The sequence below is a fragment of the Oncorhynchus masou genome, chromosome 32 (genome assembly GCF_036934945.1).
Source record: "Oncorhynchus masou masou isolate Uvic2021 chromosome 32, UVic_Omas_1.1, whole genome shotgun sequence".
NCBI classification, from domain to species: domain Eukaryota; kingdom Metazoa; phylum Chordata; class Actinopteri; order Salmoniformes; family Salmonidae; genus Oncorhynchus; species Oncorhynchus masou.
Window position 1 is genome coordinate 93442323 of NC_088243.1, and position 16872 is coordinate 93459194.

A 16872-nucleotide genomic window follows, 5' to 3' on the forward strand; every position below is an offset into this window, starting at 1 on the left:
AGTTTGAGGATAAACTGTATCAGAGAGGAGAAGGCTGTTTGGTTGGCCTGCTCAAGGGGGGAAGTCATGTTGACCCTGTAGAGGCAATTAGTAAATCCTCTTTCATCTTCATATGTCTTTCATTGGAGATTGTCAGATGTTTTCCCCTCTCTGTTGCCAGAAGTTAGGAACTACACTACAAGACCAACAGGATGTGGACACCTGCTCTTCCAACATCCCATTCCAAAATCATGTGCATTAATATGGAGTTGGTCCTGCCCTTTGCTGCTATAACATCCTCCACTCTTCTGGGAAGGCTTTCCACTAGATGTTGGAACATTGCTGCTATAACAGCCTCCACTCTTCTGGGAAGGCTTTCCACTAGATGTTGGAACATTGCTGCTATAACAGCCTCCACTCATCAGGGAAGGCTTTCTACTAGATGTTGGAACGTTGCTGCTATAACAGCCTCCACTCTTCTGGGAAGGCTTTCCACTAGATGTTGGAACATTGCTGCTATAACAGCCTCCACTCTTCTGGGAAGGCTTTCCACTAGATGTTGGAACAATGCTGCTATAACAGCCTCCACTCTTCTGGGAAGGCTTTCCACTAGATGTTGGAACATTGCTGCTATAACAGCCTCCACTCTTCTGGGAAGGCTTTCTACTAGATGTTGGAACGTTGCTGCTATAACAGCCTCCACTCTTCTGGAAAGCTTTCCACTAGATGTTGGAACATTGCTGCTATAACAGCCTCCACTCTTCTGGGAAGGCTTTCCACTAGATGTTGGAACAATGCTGCTATAACAGCCTCCACTCTTCTGGGAAGGCTTTCCACTAGATGTTGGAACATTGCTGCTATAACAGCCTCCACTCTTCTGGGAAGGCTTTCTACTAGATGTTGGAACGTTGCTGCTATAACAGCCTCCACTCTTCTGGGAAGGCTTTCCACTAGATGTTGGAACATTGCTGCAGGGACTTGGTTCCATTCAGCCACAAACATTAGTGAGGTCGGTCACTGATGTTGGGGGTGATTAGGCCTGGCTCGCAGTCGGCGTTCCAATTCATCCCAAAGGTGTTTGATGGTGTTGAGGTCAGAGATGGTGGAGCGTGATTCATCACTCAAGAGAACACGTTTCCACTGTTCCAGTGTCCAATGGCGGTGAGCTTTACACCACTCCAGCCGATGCCTGGCATTGCGCATGGTGATCTTAGGCTTGTGTGCTGCTGCTCAGCTATGGAAACCCATTTCATGAAGCTCCCGACAAACAGTGCTGACGTTGCATCCAGAGGCAGTTCGGAACTCGGTAGTGAGTGTTGCAACCGAGGACAGACAATGTTTATGTGCTACGTGCTTCAGCACTCTGCGGTCCAGTTTTGTGAGCTTGTGTGGTCTACCACTTCACGGCTGAGCCGTTGTTGCTCCTAGATGTTTCCACTTCACAATAACAGCACTTACAGTTGACCGGGGGCAGCTCTAGCAGGGCAGAAATCTTATGAACTGACTTGTTGAAAAGGTGGCATCCTATGACGGTGCCACGTTGAAAGTCACTGAGCTCCTCATTACCGGCCAATCTACTGCCAATGTTTGTCTATGGAGAGTGCATGGCTGTGTGCTTGATTTTATACACCTGTCAGCAATGTGTGTGGCTGAAATAGAATCCTCTAATTTGAAGGGGTGTCCACATACTGCTGTGTATATAGTGTATCAAGTTTGTCTCAATAAAAGCCTATTCTTTTCAGGATTTCTCATTCGTTGTCATCTGCATTTAATTGAAATGCAATCTAGCTGCACCATCCATGTCCTTGACTGTACCAACTGAATTCATGTTTTACATTTATCACATAGTCAAAAAGTATTACATGTATCCCAGCTCATCACATCTCTTTACATTGATCATTTAACTTATGTGCCAAGTTCTGCCAACCCTGTTACACCTGGATGCTCCCTCATGGCCAATCTGTCTCCATCACATATACATTCTAAGTAGTAGTGTACTCTCTGTCTCTCCCAGCTCAGCCCTGACATCACAATGACTAGTCAGAAGATCAGTTCTCTCTACACGTTGATTTAGAACACTCTGACATCACAATGATTAGTCAGAAGATCAGTTCTCTCTACACGTTGATTTAGAACACTCTGACATCACAATGATTAGTCAGAAGATCAGTTCTCTCTACAGGTTGATTTAGAACACTCTGACATCACAATAACTAGTCAAAAGATCAGTTCTCTCTACACGTTGATTTAGAACACTCTGACATCACAATGATTAGTCAGAAGATAAGTTCTCTCTACAAGTTGATTTAGAACACACTGACATTCTCAACTTCCATTGGTCAATCCCTCCCTCGCTCCCTGGAGTTCTCTGGTTGCTGTGGTGAATGGCTTGGCTAGAGTAGTGTCCACTGGTCATCTCAGCTAGTCTGATCAACTTTCCATTACTTGTTCATTAATAGTCCTCAGACCCCTTACTCGAACTGATGAGGACTAACCCCAAACCCTTTCTTATTTGCAGTGAATGCTGGTTAATTATCTTATTATGTATAAAAGTGGTTCTCATCAGGAAAAGTCTTTGTCTTCTTCAGGTGGTTTTAACCTGCGGTTATCCCAGGGTGGGTTAGGCAGTCATACAGGCCTGATGCCAGTCCAGTCTCTCTCCCTCCATATCCGTTCAGAGAAGGGATTTTCTCCTCTCAACCCTGTGCTCTCCTCCAGAGTGAGGTCTTATGGGCCTAATAACACCCCCCCTCTAGTAGGACTCCCCCTCTCTCTCCTCAGTGGCTGGAGAGAAGAGCGTCTCCTACACTCTGCTCTGACCCCTCTGAGGTCAAACAGTCCTCTCATAGTGTTTAACGTCCAGGAACACAAGCTATGTTTATCTCTCTTGTTGGTGGTCCATTCGGAGGAATGGGAGGGGGACCTTTTGGCTGGAGGGGCAATACGTAAACACCTTCACAGGGGGAGTGGGGCTGGAGGTGTGGGAGCGAGGTCAGTGGGAGTATTGAGTCCTGTCCTTAGTCCCAAACTCTCCTCCCTTTCCTCCTCCTCATCCCTCTCTCCCAGGCTCAGCCCTGGTCACCTGTATTGGAACAGATCTCTGTAAGCCTGGGGGATCTTCTCTATCTCCACAGGCCGAGGCAGGAAGTGCGTTAGTTTCTGGTGTTTCTTCGTCCTCCCCCCCTCCCGTGGCGAGCCGTCCTTGTTGAGCGCTACGTAGTAGAAGCGTCCGGTGTCGGTGTGTTTGTAGAGCGTAGAGGCGTATGTGTTGTACCAATTCTCCTCAAACTGCTCTCTGAACACGCACTCTGCTGTTAACTTCTTCTGCGGAAGAGAGGGAGAGATGGTTGAGTGTGGTGTCCATACAGTAGCTTCATTAGGATATAATTCATGGATTAGTTCATTTATATGTTATTAATATTTTGCCAACAGTTTGAGGAGGAAATTTCACAGCAACAGTTCATAACACAATAATCAACAACATAGAGCTGCTGACGAGGTGAGAGAAGGTAAGAAGGTGGAACTAAGGGAGTGAAAGCCTACTGAGGGGGTGAGAGAAGGTAAGAAGGTGGAACTAAGGGAGAGAAAGCCTACTGAGGGGGTGAGAGAAGGTAAGAAGGTGGAACTAAGGGAGAGAAAGCCTGCTGAGGGGGTGAGAGAAGGTAAGAAGGTGGAACTAAGGGAGAGAAAGCCTACTGAGGGGGTGAGAGAAGGTAAGAAGGTGGAACTAAGGGAGAGAAAGCCTACTGAGGGGGTGAGAGAAGGTAAGAAGGTGGAACTAAGGGAGAGAAAGCCTGCTGCCTTGTGGTAGGGTTCCTAGGTCCCCAATCAGCTAAATTGAACCAATGGAAAGTGTTCCAGGCTCTGTGAGGCAGGTGCTGGTTATGATAGACTAGGGGGTCTTGAGTCCCTAATGATCCCTTATTACTTTTATACTGCACTACGACCCATAGGGATTACTATTGGTCTCTAGTCAAAAGTAGTGCACCTCATAGGGAATAGGGTGCTACAGCCCATACATGAATCCAAGATGGCGTAGCAGTTCAGACGTCTTTGTCTTGTCATGTCCCGAGTATATATATTTTTTTCCTTCTGTATATATTTTGTATATATTTTTTACCTCCGTTTCAACATACTCTCCTGCCACCCGCCTCACCCAATGTGGTATGGATCTGCTATTGTCTATACTTTAGACCCAGAACCCCCAACAGAAACGAGCCAGCTAACTAGCTGCTAGCTAGTAGTCAGCTAGCCACTGCTAGCGGTCATCAGCTAACCTTAGCGCGGTCAACTCCTGCCAGTCTGTACAGCGTGAGTCAAGCCGGATCATACCGGACTGCTTTTTCTCCACATCTCCGGATTCCTATCGCAAGCTCTGAACCTTTTCACCTGGATAATCACAGCTAGCTTGCTGCTATCCGAGTGGCTACCCCCTGGCTAACGTCTCTGTCCCGAAGCAAGCACCAGTGAGCCTGGAACTAGCCTCGTACAAATTTTGTCAATTGGCCTAGGCCCCTTTCACTGCCGACACAGAGCCATCACGACTGGTCTACCGATGTAATCCGCCCGAGGGGTTTCAACAGGCTCCTCCGTTGCGACGTCCCCTGAAGGCCCATCCGCTAGCCTGCTAGCCGCGGCACACTGGCTGTCTAGAGCATATCGGACTGTTTTGCCAATTGGCCTGGACACGTTTACTGCCTCCCTCCTCCCTCAGTAAGGAACTCCCCTCACCTGGTTGTCTAGATCTCAGTAAGGAACTCCCCTCACCTGGTTGTCTAGGTCTCAGTAAGGAACTCCCCTCACCTGGTTGTCTCAGTAAGGAACTCCCCTCACCTGGTTGTCTCAGTAAGGAACTCCCCTCACCTGGTTGTCTAGGTCTCAGTAAGGAACTCCCTCACCTGGTTGTCTCAGTAAGGAACTCCCCTCACCTGGTTGTCTCAGTAAGGAACTCCCCTCACCTGGTTGTCTAGGTCTCAGTAAGGAACTCCCCTCACCTGGTTGTCTAGGTCTCAGTAAGGAACTCCCCTCACCTGGTTGTCTAGGTCTCAGTAAGGAACTCCCTCACCTGGTTGTCTAGGTCTTAGTAAGGAACTCCCCTCACCTGGTTGTCTCAGTAAGGAACTCCCCTCACCTGGTTGTCTCAGTAAGGAACTCCCCTCACCTGGTTGTCTAGGTCTCAGTAAGGAACTCCCCTCACCTGGTTGTCTGGGTCTCAGTAAGGAACTCCCCTCACCTGGTTGTCTGGGTCTCAGTAAGGAACTCCCCTCACCTGGTTGTCTAGGTCTCAGTGAGGAACTCACCTCACCTGGTTGTCTAGGTCTCAGTAAGGAACTCCCCTCACCTGGTTGTCTAGGTCTCAGTAAGGAACTCCCCTCACCTGGTTGTCTAGGTCTCAGTAAGGAACTCCCCTCACCTGGTTGTCTAGGTCTCAGTAAGGAACTCCTCTCACCTGGTTGTCTCAGTAAGGAACTCCCCTCACCTGGTTGTCTAGGTCTCAGTAAGGAACTCCCCTCACCTGGTTGTCTAGGTCTCAGTGAGGAACTCCCCTCACCTGGTTGTCTCAGTAAGGAACTCCCCTCACCTGGTTGTCTCAGTAAGGAACTCCCCTCACCTGGTTGTCTCAGTATGGAACTCCCCTCACCTGGTTGTCTAGGTCTCAGTAAGGAACTCCCCTCACCTGGTTGTCTAGGTCTCAGTAAGGAACTCCTCTCACCTGGTTGTCTCAGTAAGGAACTCCCTCACCTGGTTGTCTAGGTCTCAGTAAGGAACTCCCCTCACCTGGTTGTCTAGGTCTCAGTAAGGAACTCCCCTCACCTGGTTGTCTAGGTCTCAGTAAGGAACTCCCCTCACCTGGTTGTCTAGGTCTCAGTAAGGAACTCCCCTCACCTGGTTGTCTAGGTCTCAGTAAGGAACTCCCCTCACCTGGTTGTCTAGGTTGTATTAAGGCACTCCCCTCACCTGGTTGTCTAGGTCTTATTAAGGAACTCCCCTCACCTCACCTGGTTGTCTAGGTAATATGGGAGAGGTCAGGTGAAAGGCAGGGGAGAGGTCAGGTGAAAGGCAGGGGAGAGGTCAGGTGAAGGTCAGGTGAAAGGCAGGGGAGAGGTCAGGTGAAAGGCAGGGGAGAGGTCAGGTGAAAGGCAGGGGAGAGGTCAGGTGAAAGGCAGGGGAGAGGTCAGGGGAGAGGTCAGGTGACAGGCAGGGGAGAAGCCAGGTAATAGGCAGTTGAGAGGTCAGCTGATAGGAAGTGGAGAGGTCAGGGGATAGGAAGTGGAGTGGAGAGGCGATAGGACGTGGAGAGGTCAGGTGATAAGCGGGGGAGAGGCCAGGTGATCGGCGGGGGAGAGGTCAGGTGATCGGCGGGGGAGAGGTCAGGTGATCGGCGGGGGAGAGGTCAGGTGATCGGCGGGGGAGAGGTCAGGTGATAGGCGGGGGAGAGGTCAGGTGATCGGCGGGGGAGAGGTAAGGTGATAGGCGGGGGAGACGTCAGGTGATAGGCAATGGAGAGGTAAGGTGATAGGAAGTGGAGAGGTCAGGTGATAGGCAGGGGAGAGGTCAAGTGATATGCAGGGGAGAGTTAAGGTGATAGGAAGTGGAGAGGTCAGGTGATAGGCAGGGGAGAGGTCAGGTGATAGGCAGGGGAGAGGCCAGGTGATAGGCAAGGTGATAGGCAGGGGAGAGATCAGGTGATAGGCAGGGGAGAGGTCAGGTGATAGGCAGGGGTTAGGTCAGCTGATAGGCAGGGGAGAGGTCAGGTGATAGGCAGGGGTTAGGTCAGCTGATAGGCAGGGGAGAGGTCAGGTGATAGGCAGGGGTTAGGTCAGCTGATAGGCAGGGGAGAGGTCAGGTGATAGGCAGGGGTTAGGTCAGCTGATAGGCAGGGGAGAGGTCAGGTGATAGGCAGGGGTTAGGTCAGCTGATAGGCAGGGGAGAGGTCAGGTGATAGGCAGGGGTTAGGTCAGCTGATAGGCAGGGGAGAGGTCAGGTGATAGGCAGGGGTTAGGTCAGCTGATAGGCAGGGGAGAGGTCAGGTGATTCGTCTACAGCAATGCAATATAATGATCCTCACTAGACTAGTCTACAACAATACAATGATTCTCCCTTGACTAGCCTACAACTCTACAATATAATGATCCTCCCTTAACTAGTCTACAATATAATGATCCTCCCTAGACTAGTCTACAATATAATGATCCTCCCTAGACTAGTCTACAACTCTACAATACAATGATTCTCCCTAGACTAGTCTACAATATAATGATCCTTCCTCGACTAGTATACAATATAATGCTCCTTCCTCGACTAGTCTACAACAATACAATGATCCTCCCTAGACTAGTCTACAATATAATGCTCCTCCCTAGACTAGTCTACAACTCTACAATACAATGATCCTCCCTAGACTAGTCCAGAACTCTACAATATACAGTAATGAATCTCCCTAGACTAGTCTACAATATAATGATCCTTCCTAGACGAGTCTACAACTCTACAATATAATTATCCTCCCTTGACTAGTCTACAACTCTACAATATAATGATCCTTCCTAGACTAGTCTACAATATAATGCTCTTCCCTTGACTAGTCTACAACAATACAATGATCCTTCCTTGACTTGTCCACAATATAATGATCCTCCCGAGACTAGTCTACAATATAATGATCCTCCCTAGACTAGTCTACAATATAATGATCCTCCCTAGACTAGTCTACAACTCTACAATATAATGATCCTTCCTAGACTAGTCTACAATATAATGATCCTTCCTAGACTAGTCTACAATATAATGCTCTTCCCTTGACTAGTCTACAACAATACAATGATCCTTCCTTGACTTGTCCACAATATAATGATCCCCCCGAGACTAGTCTACAATATAATGATCCTCCCTAGACTAGTCTACAACTCTACAATATAATGATCCTCCCTCGACTAGTCTACAAATCTACAATATAATGATCCTTCCTGGACTAGTCTACAACTCTACAATATAATGATCCTCCCTAGACTAGTCTACAATATAATGATCCTCCCTCGACTAGTCTACAACTCTACAATATAATGATCCTTCCTAGACTAGTCTACAATATAATGATCCTTCCTAGACTAGTCTACAATATAATGCTCTTCCCTTGACTAGTCTACAACAATACAATGATCCTTCCTTGACTTGTCCACAATATAATGATCCTCCCGAGACTAGTCTACAATATAATGATCCTCCCTAGACTAGTCTACAATATAATGATCCTCCCTAGACTAGTCTACAACTCTACAATATAATGATCCTCCCTCGACTAGTCTACAAATCTACAATATAATGATCCTTCCTGGACTAGTCTACAACTCTACAATATAATGATCCTCCCTAGACTAGTCTACAATATAATGATCCTCCCTAGACTAGTCTACAATATAATGATCCTCCCTCGACTAGTCTACAAATCTACAATATAATGATCCTTCCTGGACTAGTCTACAACTCTACAATATAATGAACCTCCCTTGACTATTCTACAATATAATTATCCTCCCTTGACTAGTCTACAATATAATGATCCTTCCTAGACGAGTCTACAACTCTACAATATAATGCTCCTCCCTCGACTAGTCTACAACTTTACAATATAATGATCCTCCCTAGTCTCGTCTACAACTCTACAATATAATGATCCTCCCTTGACTAGTCTACAATACAATGATCCTCCCAAGACTTGTCTACAACTCTACAATATAATGATCCTCCCTTGACTAGTCTACAACAATATAATGATCCTCCCTTGACTAGTCTACAATATAATGATCCTCCTGAGACTATTCTACAATATAACAATCCTCCCTAGACTAGTTTACAATACAATGATCCTTCCTTGACTAGTCTACAACTCTACAATATAATGATCCTCCCTAGTCTCGTCTACAACTCTACAATATAATGATCCTCCCTTGACTAGTCTACAATATAATGATCCTCCCTTGACTAGTCTACAATATAATGATCCTCCCTTGACTAGTCTACAATATAATTATCCTCCCGAGACTATTCTACAATATAACAATCCTCCCTAGACTAGTTTACAATACAATGATCCTTCCTTGACTAGTCTACAACTCTACAATATAATGATCCTCCCTAGACTAGTCTACAATATAATGATCCTCCCTAGACTAGTCTACAATATAATGATCCTCCCTAGACTAGTCTACAATATAATGATCCTCCCTAGACTAGTCTACAATATAATGATCCCCCTTGACAAGTCTACAGCTCTACAATATAATGATCCTCCCTAGACCAGTCTACAACAATACAATGACCCTTCCTTGACTAGTCTACAGCTCTACAATATAATGATCCTCCCGAGACTAGTCTACAACTCTACAATATAATGATCCTCCCTTGAATAGTCTACAATATAATGAACCTCCCTTGACTAGTCTACAATATAATGATCCTTCCTAGACGAGTCTACAACTCTACAATATAATGATCCTTCCTAGACTAGTCTACAACTCTACAATATAATGATCCTTCCTAGACTAGTCTACAATATAATGCTCTTCCCTTGACTAGTCTACAACAATACAATGATCCTTCCTTGACTAGTCCACAATATAATGATCCTCCCGAGACTAGTCTACAATATAATGATCCTCCCTAGACTAGTCTACAATATAATGATCATTCCTAGACGAGTCTACAATATAACACTCATCCCTAGAATAGTCTACAATATAATGATCCTTCCTAGACTAGTCTACAACTCTACTATATAATGATCCTCCCTAGACTAGTCTACAATATAATGATCCTTCCTAGACTAGTCTACAATATAATGCTCTTCCCTTGACTAGTCTACAACAATACAATGATCCTTCCTTGACTTGTCCACAATATAATGATCCTCCCGAGACTAGTCTACAATATAATGATCCTCCCTAGACTAGTCTACAATATAATGATCCTCCCTAGACTAGTCTACAACTCTACAATATAATGATCCTTCCTAGACTAGTCTACAATATAATGATCCTTCCTAGACTAGTCTACAATATAATGCTCTTCCCTTGACTAGTCTACAACAATACAATGATCCTTCCTTGACTTGTCCACAATATAATGATCCCCCCGAGACTAGTCTACAATATAATGATCCTCCCTAGACTAGTCTACAATATAATGATCCTCCCTAGACTAGTCTACAACTCTACAATATAATGATCCTCCCTCGACTAGTCTACAAATCTACAATATAATGATCCTTCCTGGACTAGTCTACAACTCTACAATATAATGATCCTCCCTAGACTAGTCTACAATATAATGATCCTCCCTCGACTAGTCTACAACTCTACAATATAATGATCCTTCCTAGACTAGTCTACAATATAATGATCCTTCCTAGACTAGTCTACAATATAATGCTCTTCCCTTGACTAGTCTACAACAATACAATGATCCTTCCTTGACTTGTCCACAATATAATGATCCCCCCGAGACTAGTCTACAATATAATGATCCTCCCTAGACTAGTCTACAATATAATGATCCTCCCTAGACTAGTCTACAAATCTACAATATAATGATCCTTCCTGGACTAGTCTACAACTCTACAATATAATGATCCTCCCTAGACTAGTCTACAATATAATGATCCTCCCTCGACTAGTCTACAACTCTACAATATAATGATCCTTCCTAGACTAGTCTACAATATAATGATCCTTCCTAGACTAGTCTACAATATAATGCTCTTCCCTTGACTAGTCTACAACAATACAATGATCCTTCCTTGACTTGTCCACAATATAATGATCCTCCCGAGACTAGTCTACAATATAATGATCCTCCCTAGACTAGTCTACAATATAATGATCCTCCCTAGACTAGTCTACAACTCTACAATATAATGATCCTCCCTCGACTAGTCTACAAATCTACAATATAATGATCCTTCCTGGACTAGTCTACAACTCTACAATATAATGATCCTCCCTAGACTAGTCTACAATATAATGATCCTCCCTCGACTAGTCTACAAATCTACAATATAATGATCCTTCCTGGACGTCTACAACTCTACAATATAATGATCCTCCCTAGACTAGTCTACAATATAATGATCCTCCCTAGACTAGTCTACAATATAATGATCCTCCCTAGACTAGTCTACAATATAATGATCCCCCTTGACAAGTCTACAGCTCTACAATATAATGATCCTCCCTAGACCAGTCTACAACAATACAATGACCCTTCCTTGACTAGTCTACAGCTCTACAATATAATGATCCTCCCGAGACTAGTCTACAACTCTACAATATAATGATCCTCCCTAGACTAGTCTACAATATAATGATCCTCCCTCGACTAGTCTACAAATCTACAATATAATGATCCTTCCTGGACGTCTACAACTCTACAATATAATGATCCTCCCTAGACTAGTCTACAATATAATGATCCTCCCTAGACTAGTCTACAATATAATGATCCTCCCTAGACTAGTCTACAATATAATGATCCCCCTTGACAAGTCTACAGCTCTACAATATAATGATCCTCCCTAGACCAGTCTACAACAATACAATGACCCTTCCTTGACTAGTCTACAACTCTACAATATAATGATCCTCCCTTGAATAGTCTACAATATAATGAACCTCCCTAGACTAGTCTATAATAAAATGATCCTCCCTAGTCTAGTCTATAACAATACAATGACCCTCCCTAGACTAGTCTACAACTCTACAATATCATGATCCTCGCTAGACTAGTCTACAATATAATGATCCTCCCTAGACTAGTCTACAACAATACAATATAATGATCCTCGCTAGACTAGTCTACAATATAATGATCCTCCCTAGACTAGTCTACAATATAATGATCCTCCCTTGACTAGTCTACAATATAATGATCCTCCCTTGACTAGTCTACAACAATACAATATAATTATCCTACCTGGACAGAACAATAGAACCCAACAGGATAGAACAATAGAACACAACAGGACAGAACAATAGAACCCAACAGGATAGAACAATAGAACACAACAGGACAGAACAATAGAACCCAACAGGATAGAACAATAGAACACAACAGGACAGAACAATAGAACACAACAGGACAGAACAATAGAACACAACAGGACAGAACAATAGAACACAACAGGACAGAACAATAGAACAGAATAATAGAACACAACAGGACAGAGCAATACAACAGAATAATAGAACACAACAGGACAGAGCAATACAACAGAATAATAGAACACAACAGGACAGAACAATAGAACCCAATAGCCTGACAACACCACTCTGTCAGGGTGGGTGTGTTTCAGTGTCTGTCTGTGTGTGTGTGTGTGTGTGTGTGTGTGTGTGTGTGTGTGTGTGTGTGTGTGTGTGTGTGTGTGTGTGTGTGTGTGTGTGTGTGTGTGTGTGTGTGTGTGTGTGTGTGTGTGTGTGTGTGTGTGAGCTCGCCCAACCTCTGGGGTATCTGAATAGTCTGCCCTCTTGGCCCAGCTCTCTGCTGTTTGGCTGAGCGGGGTATAACCTGACAGCATAAGATAGAAGATGGTTGGGTGCCATTTGGGACACTTGGACTGCAGGCAGCAGCATAATGTGTTTGACCAGCAGCATAGTGTGTTTAATGTGTTTGACCAGCAGCATAATGTGTTTGACCAGCAGCATAATGTGTTTGACCAGCAGCATAATGTGTTTGACCAGCAGCATAATATGTTTAATGTGTTTGACCAGCAGCATAATGTGTTTGACCAGCAGATGAATGTGTTTTATGTGTTTGACCAGCAGCATAATGTGTTTAATGTGTTTGACCAGCAGCATAATGTGTTTGACCAGCAGATGAATGTGTTTTATGTGTTTGACCAGCAGATTAATGTGTTTGACCAGCAGATTAATGTGTTTAATGTGTTTGACCAGCAGCATAATGTGTTTGACCAGCAGATTAATGTGTTTAAACCTGTTAGAGATCGGGCTACTTTTTTCAACATTCTGTTAAAAATCGCGTAACATTTCAACGTCCTGCTACTCATGCCAGGAATATAGTATATGCATATGATTAGTATGTGTGCATAGAAAACACTCTGAAATTTCTAAAACTGGTTAAATGATGTCTGTGACTATAACAGAACGTGTTTCGTGGTCAAAATCACAAGGAAACCTGATCACAAAATCAACGAAGAAAAAATCAATCCGCCAGTCTCTATATTGTCTATTGCAAGGTATAATAGATAACGATGGGCTTACAGTTCCTACAGCTTCCACACGATGTCGCCAGTGTTGTGTTTTCTATGCAGCTAAATCCTTGGTCATATGAGTAATAGGCACAGCCTTTCATCGGGTACACAGCAGGAAGAAATGGAAGGGGGAAAGTGGACTACGTTTTCCAAACTTGTTGCTATTGAATACAGATCTCTCCGTGATCAATTTGATCGTTTATTAACGTTTACTAATACCTAAAGTTGGATTACAGAAGTAGTTTGAAGTGTTTTGTCAAAGTTTATAGGCAACTTTTTTAATTTAAAAAAATAACGTTGCGTTTATAAACAGTGTTTTTCCCGGATCACACAGTCTTCATAAATGGACATTTTGGGTTTACAAGGACCGATGTAATTGTGATGTTTATGGGACATATAGGAGTACCCTGCATGTGTGTTTTAATGAACGTTTGAGTTTTAACGAGTGCTATTAGCATTTGGCGTAGCGCATTTGCATTTATTGTTGGCAAGGTGGGACGCTAGCGCGTCGGGTTGCCCAGAGAGGTTAATGTGTTTTGACCAGCAGATTAATGTGTTTGACCAGCAGATGAATGTGTTTGGCCAGCAGCATAATGTGTTTGACCAGCAGATGAATATGTTTGACCAGCAGCATAATGTGTTTGACCAGCAGATGAATGTGTTTAATGTGTTTGACCAGCAGATTAATGTGTTTGACCAGCAGATGAATGTGTTTAATGTGTTTGACCAGCAGATGAATGTGTTTGACCAGCAGATGAATGTGTTTAATGTGTTTGACCAGCAGATGAATGTGTTTGACCAGCAGATGAATGTGTTTGACCAGCAGATGAATGTGTTTAATGTGTTTGACCAGCAGATGAATGTGTTTGACCAGCAGATGAATGTGTTTGACCAGCAGATGAATATGTTTGACCAGCAGATGAATGTGTTTGACCAGCAAATGAATGTGTTTAATGTGTTTGACCAGCAGATGAATGTGTTTGACCAGCAGATGAATGTGTTTGACCAGCAGATGAATGTGTTTGACCAGCAGATGAATGTGTTTACACAAATAGAGGTGGCGTTCTGAAACAGTTCTGTGAATTAGCCGGCAGGTTATGGTTGACTGAAGGGGCTAGGGGTTAGGGGTTAGGGGTCAGGGGTCAGGGCTGTGTGGAGGGGTGTTGTCTGCAAACACACACCGGGAGGCCAGGCACATACCCAGTTAACAATTCTAGGGCGAGAGAACGTTTTTGTAATGTTTGAGTGTCCAGTGTTCTGCCTGTCAGGGGGAACATTCTATGTCAACAAAAACTTTCTGAGAACCTTTTTAAGCACATTTTGTCATTGGAGATGGACAACATTCCCTTAACGTTAAACAGAGCATAACCAGAACATGGTTACCATGCTCTCAGAATATCCTACATGGATGTTTTAGACACGGTTCAAGAACATTGTCCAGGTTTCTGTGAATCAGTTGTCATGTCACTGGATGGTCCCAAAGAATTGTTTTCATTACTGTTACCAAGTCAATCAAGGCCCTGATTGGTGAACCATTCATCACTCTTCATCTGTTGTCCAGAGATAACTAACCATACCATTCATCTGTTGTCCAGAGATAACTAACCATACCATTCATCACACTTCATCTGTTGTCCAGAGATAACTAACCGTACCATTCATCACTCTTCATCTGTTGTCCAGAGATAACTAACCTTACCATTCATCACTCTTCATCTGTTGTCCAGAGATAACTAACCGTACCATTCATCTGTTGTCCAGAGATAACTAACCGTACCATTCATCACTCTTCATCTGTTGTCCAGGGATAACTAACCGTACCATTCATCTGTTGTCCAGAGATAACTAACCTTACCATTCATCACTCTTCATCTGTTGTCCAGAGATAACTAACCGTACCATTCAACTGTTGTCCAGAGATAACTAACCGTACCATTCATCACTCTTCATCTGTTGTCCAGGGATAACTAACCGTACCATACCAAGTGCCTAGGGAGGAGGGGTTAGGCTTTCTTCAGGACTGGGCCTAACATTGGTGCTGGTGGCCTTGGTTCCAGACCCGCTAGGGAAGTCACCCTTCTCTCTCATGTCATTGGTGCTGGTGGCCTTGGTTCCAGACCCGCTAGGGAAGTCACCCTTCTCTCTCATGTCATTGGTTCTGGTGGCCTTGGTTCCAGACCCACTAGGGAAGTCACCCTTCTCTCTCATGTCATTGGTTCTGGTGGCCTTGGTTCCAGACCCACTAGGGAAGTCACCCTTCTCTCTCATGTCATTGGTGCTAGTGGCCTTGGTTCCAGACCCGCTAGGGAAGTCACCCTTCTCTCTCATGTCGTTGGTGCTAGTGGCCTTGGTTCCAGACCCCCAAGTGAAGTCACCCTTCTCTCTCATGTTGTTGGTGCTGGTGGCCTTGGTTCCAGACCCGCTAGGGAAGTCACCCTTCTCTCTCATGTCATTGGTGCTGTTGGCCTTGGTTCCAGACCCGCTAGGAGAAGTCACCCTTCTCTCTCATGTCATTGGTGCTGGTGGCCTTGGTTCCAGACCCGCTAGGGAAGTCACCCTTCTCTCTCATGTCATTGGTGCTGTTGGCCTTGGTTCCAGACCCGCTAGGAGAAGTCACCCTTCTCTCTCATGTCATTGGTGCTGGTGGCCTTGGTTCCAGACCCGCTAGGGAAGTCACCCTTCTCTCTCATGTCATTGGTGCTGGTGGCCTTGGTTCCAGACCCGCTAGGGAAGTCACCCTTCTCTCTCATGTCATTGGTGCTGGTGGCCTTGGTTCCAGACCCGCTAGGGAAGTCACCCTTCTCTCTCATGTCATTGGTGCTGGTGGCCTTTGTTCCAGACCCGCTAGGGAAGTCACCCTTCTCTCTCATGTCATTGGTGCTGGTGGCCTTGGTTCCAGACCCGCTAGGAAGTCACCCTTCTCTCTCATGTCATTGGTGCTAGTGGCCTTGGTTCCAGACCCGCTAGGGAAGTCACCCTTCTCTCTCATGTCATTGGTGCTGTTGGCCTTGGTTCCAGACCCGCTAGGAGAAGTCACCCTTCTCTCTCATGTCATTGGTGCTGGTGGCCTTGGTTCCAGACCCGCTAGGGAAGTCACCCTTCTCTCTCATGTCATTGGTGCTGGTGGCCTTGGTTCCAGACCCGCTAGGGAAGTCACCCTTCTCTCTCATGTCATTGGTGCTGGTGGCCTTGGTTCCAGACCCGCTAGGGAAGTCACCCTTCTCTCTCATGTCATTGGTGCTGGTGGCCTTGGTTCCAGACCCGCTAGGGAAGTCACCCTTCTCTCTCATGTCATTGGTGCTGGTGGCCTTGGTTCCAGACCCGCTAGGAAGTCACCCTCCTCTCTCATGTCATTGGTGCTGGTGGCCTTGGTTCCAGACCCGCTAGGGAAGTCACCCTTCTCTCTCATGTCATTGGTTCTGGTGGCCTTGGTTCCAGACCCACTAGGGAAGTCACCCTTCTCTCTCATGTCATTGGTTCTGGTGGCCTTGGTTCCAGACCCACTAGGGAAGTCACCCTTCTCTCTCATGTCATTGGTGCTAGTGGCCTTGGTTCCAGACCCGCTAGGGAAGTCACCCTTCTCTCTCATGTCGTTGGTGCTAGTGGCCTTGGTTCCAGACCCCCAAGTGAAG

General features: G+C 45.1%; 1 protein-coding gene across 1 annotated transcript in view; it reads right to left on the reverse strand.

The window, feature by feature from the left end:
* Positions 1-1661: 1661 nt before the first annotated feature.
* The window catches only part of LOC135527145 (fibroblast growth factor 16-like), a 30630-nt gene continuing 15419 nt past the window's right edge, over positions 1662-16872 (reverse strand). Inside the window, exon 3 of the mRNA XM_064955790.1 lies at positions 1662-3303. Coding sequence (XP_064811862.1) covers positions 3058-3303 — 246 coding nt within the window. The 3' untranslated portion in view covers positions 1662-3057. The remainder of the gene's footprint in view (positions 3304-16872) is intronic.